Source organism: Choloepus didactylus, chromosome 4, assembly GCF_015220235.1.
Source record: "Choloepus didactylus isolate mChoDid1 chromosome 4, mChoDid1.pri, whole genome shotgun sequence".
NCBI lineage: Eukaryota > Metazoa > Chordata > Mammalia > Pilosa > Megalonychidae > Choloepus > Choloepus didactylus.
In genome coordinates, this window is record NC_051310.1 from 150,551,998 (window position 1) to 150,556,253 (window position 4,256).

Below are 4,256 nucleotides of genomic sequence, written 5' to 3' on the forward strand. Positions count from 1 at the left end.
AGTTATGCGTTCATCACCACAGTCTATCTCTGAACATTTTCCTGACAACAGAAAGAACCAGAACAAGAATAAAAAATAGAAGTGAAAAAAGAACACCCAAATCATCCCCCCATCCCACCCCATTTGTCCTTTAGTTTTTATCCCCATTTTTCTACTCATCCATACACTAGATAAAGGGGGTGTGATCCATAAGGTCTTCACAATCACACTGTCACCCCTTGTAATCTACATTATTATGTAATTGTCTTCAGGAGTCCAGACTGCTGGGTTACAGTTTGGTAGTTTCAGGTATTTACTTCTAGCTATTCCAAACATTAAAACCTAAGAGGTGTTATCTATATAGTGCATAAGAATGTCCACCAGAGTGACCTCTCGACTCCATTTGAAATCTCTCAGCCACTGAAACTATTTCATCTCATTTTGCATCCCCCTTTTGGTCAAGAAGATACTCTCAGTCCCACGATGCCAGGTCCACATTCATCCCCAGGAGTCATATTCTGCATTTCCAAGGAGATTTACAACTCTGGGAGTCGGGTCCCACGTAGGGGGGAGGGCAGTGAGTTCACCTGTCAAGATGGCTCAGTTAGAGAGAGAGAGGGCCACATCTGAGCAACAAAGAGGTACTCAGGGGGAGACTCTTAGGCACAATTACATGCAAGTTTAGACTCTCCTTTGCGGTAACGAGCTTCATAAGGGCAAGTCCCATGATCGAGGGCTCAGCACATCAAACCGCCAGTCCCGATGTTTGTGACAACATCAACACCAGTCTGGGTGAGGATGTCCAACACATCTGCACCTTCCCCCAGATCCTCGGGGCTGGAGAGGGGGAGGCTGTAAATATATTTTTTATTATCTGCCCAAATTACTCTAGCATGTGTCACTATTTCACTCCAGCCTATACTGACCTACCGTATCTCACTTCCTATTCAAAGTACCATGCAATTGTGGTGTTTGAACAAATCGACTGTAGAGTTGTACCGTTTAGAAAATTTAGATCCTGTACCAAATAGGTATCTATTCCCTTGGTCTCATATGGAAGTTGAAGTTTTAAAACACAATCAGTTTCAACCTTTACCCTTTGGCCTGGCTTGCCCTGGTCTTATCCAGACCTGCTTCATTCATATCACTAATTGAAGTCTGAGTTCTTTTTCAGCTTTTTTTTTTGACAGTGGCTGTATGCACTAATACTGACATTCATATCTGCCAAGCTCTAGCTCTGAGTTTCAGGTGTCTCAGAGATAAGCATTGTTCCAGAGACCAATCAGGTTATACTCTAGGGGATCAGCATCTCAAAGTTTAGAGATAGGCATTACAATTCAGGGATAGAGTGAACTGCTGTAAGAGCTTACAATCTAGGGACTATTACAATTATTATGTCCATGTTAGGCTATGTTCTAAGATTCAATTCTGAGTTTACACATTGTAGTTAGTCCATATTGGTGAGGCATCATCCCTCTCACCATGTTTTTTCCAACACTTTTACTCCTATATATATATATTCGTACAATTTTATAGAGTTATATTCACATACCATACATTTATCCACAGTGTACAATCAGTTGTTCATGGTATCATCATAAAGTTGTACATTTATCACCACAATCAGCACTTGAACATATTGATTACTACAAGAAAAATTGGGTTTTTTTTAGCAATAAAAAAATGATAAAAAGAAAAATAACATGTCATACAATACAATATACTAGTAAGGACAGCAAATAACACCACTACCAAGAATCCCATATTCCTCCCCTATATCCCCCTTTCATATACATTTAGCATTGGCATATTGCCTTTGTTACATTTAATGGAGGTATATTACAATGTTACTGTTGACCATAGATTCCAGTTTGCTTTGATTATGTTTTTTCCTGAATACCATCCCATTTTCAACTCTCTACATGGTTGACATTCATTTGCTTTCCCACATGCAAAAACATTTTTATATATGTATATTTAGTAACAGTCATTGGCCACTCCAGTTTTTGCCATGTTATACAGTCCCAGTCTTTATCATCTATGTTTACCTCTGGTGTCATACATTCTCCTATCCCACCTCTTTCAGCTTTACTCACAGACATCTTTGTTCAGTGTACTTACAATACTGTGCTACCATCACACAGTATTATGCTATCTATTTCTGGATCTATGCAATCAATCCTAAACATTCTGTAGTCCTTCAGCATCAAATGGCTGGTCTCTGCCCTCTTTCGATCTCCTGGTCACCTGTGTTGTCAGCTTTTAACTCCCAAAGTTTGTTCATTAATGTCTGTTTGTATTAGTGAGACCATACAGAATCTGTCCTTTTGTTTCTGGCTAATGAAGTCATTTTTTACATTAAACCTTTATTTTAATACCTAGATCTGATGCTCAAAGCAATTGTTCATTGGGTAATGATATTGATACAGATGGAAAGAACATAATACTGTTCAGAAAAACTTCACAACCTCAAATATTACTAAGGGTTTTGGGTTCACATTATTTACTTCATTGATTGACGCCACCTTTCCTTATGGAGAAAGGCCATAGTTGAGAGAAGAAAAATATTCCTACAACTCTCCCCTATGCTGGAGTCTCTCAGAATGTCCAACTGTCCTTCAGAAGCACCAAAGTCTGAAAAGGCAAAATATATGTGGGTATGGACTTATTTTTAATTTCCCATGTGTTGTAATTTAGATTGTCTCTTACGAGTTATATCCAGATAACACTTAGCTGATCACTTTTTATGTGCCTGGCAGTTGATAGGCACTTTCATTTACATTTCTTTTCTTCATATAGATTAAGAAAAAAATCTCAGCCCGAGATGATGGACTTGCAGAATTATTCCTTGGTGTCAGAATTTGTGTTGCATGGACTCTGCAGTTCACGGTATTTGCAATTTTTTTTCTTCATATTCTTCTCAGTAATCTATGCAGCCATCATGCTGGGTAACCTCCTCATTGTAGTCACTGTCATGTCTAACCCCAGCTTGCACTCTTCCCCTATGTACTTCCTCCTGGGGAACCTATCTTTCCTTGACATGTGGCTGGCCTCGTTTGCCATACCCAAGATGATCAGGGATTTTCTTAGTGATCGAAAGCTCATTTCCTTTGGGGGATGTATGGCTCAAATCTTCTTCTTGCACTTTATTGGTGGCTCTGAGATGGTACTGCTGGTTTCCATGGCCTATGATAGATACGTGGCCATATGCAAACCCTTGCATTACATGACTACGATGAGTCGGCGGACTTGCATTGGGCTGGTGTTTGTTTCATGGACTACTGGATTTGTGCACTCCATCAGTCAAGTAGCCTTCACTGTGAATTTACCTTACTGTGGCCCCAATGAGGTGGACAGCTTCTTCTGTGATCTCCCTTTGGTAATCAAACTGGCCTGTGTGGATACCTACATCTTGGGCATACTTATGATCTCAGACAGTGGGTTGCTTTCCATGAGTTGTTTCCTGCTCCTCCTGATATCCTACACTGTGATCCTTGTCACTGTGCAGCAGCATGCTACCGGTGGGGTCTCCAAAGCACTCTCTACTTGCTCTGCACACATCATGGTTGTCACACTCTTCTTTGGGCCCTGCATTTTCATTTATGTGTGGCCTTTCAATAGGTTCACTGTGGACAAGCTCCTGTCTGTGTTTTACACCATTTTTACTCCGCTTTTGAATCCGATTATCTACACATTGAGAAATAAAGAGATGAAAGCAGCTATGAAGAAACTGCGGAACCGACATGCGACTTTTAACTGAATTCTAGTTTCCAGAGTAAGAATGAGTGTTCTTACTCATTCCGGGGATATAAATTATTTAATATGATTCTAATAAAATATTTCATTCTGACATTATATTTATAAAATTTATTATGTGTTATATTACAGAGAAACAGTCACTGATGTCAACAAAAAAAATTTCATATATTTATCCTCTATGCCACACACATTTTGGAATACATTCTGCAATTTTCTTTCTTTCTTTCTTTTAACCAAATTTATCCTACTAGTTTATTTTATCTTAGGTTGATATAAAAATGAAATTTGATTTCCTAGTCATAGTTTAACCAGCAAGGGAAAGACTTCATGAGACATTTGGCACAGGGAAGTTAGCCTGTGATGAAATAATGCCCTCTGAAACTTTGGCCTGTTTTGGAGGCTTGATAGGGGAAAAAAAAACACCATTTCAACACCCTGTTTATTTAAAAATTATTTTAAAGTATTTTTCTTGTGAATATGTATTATGCTAACATTTTATTGACTCAAATATAAATGCA

At 38.8% G+C, this 4,256-nt stretch overlaps 1 protein-coding gene across 1 annotated transcript; it reads left to right on the forward strand.

The window, feature by feature from the left end:
- The first annotated feature begins 568 nt into the window (after nucleotides 1-568).
- LOC119532866 (olfactory receptor 4K14) lies at nucleotides 569-3,739 on the forward strand. Its single transcript, XM_037835122.1, has 2 exons — nucleotides 569-582; nucleotides 2,785-3,739. Exons 1-2 carry the CDS (start codon nucleotides 575-577, stop codon nucleotides 3,737-3,739), a joined length of 963 nt encoding a protein of 320 aa, XP_037691050.1. The 5' UTR covers nucleotides 569-574.
- Nucleotides 3,740-4,256: the final 517 nt, after the last annotated feature.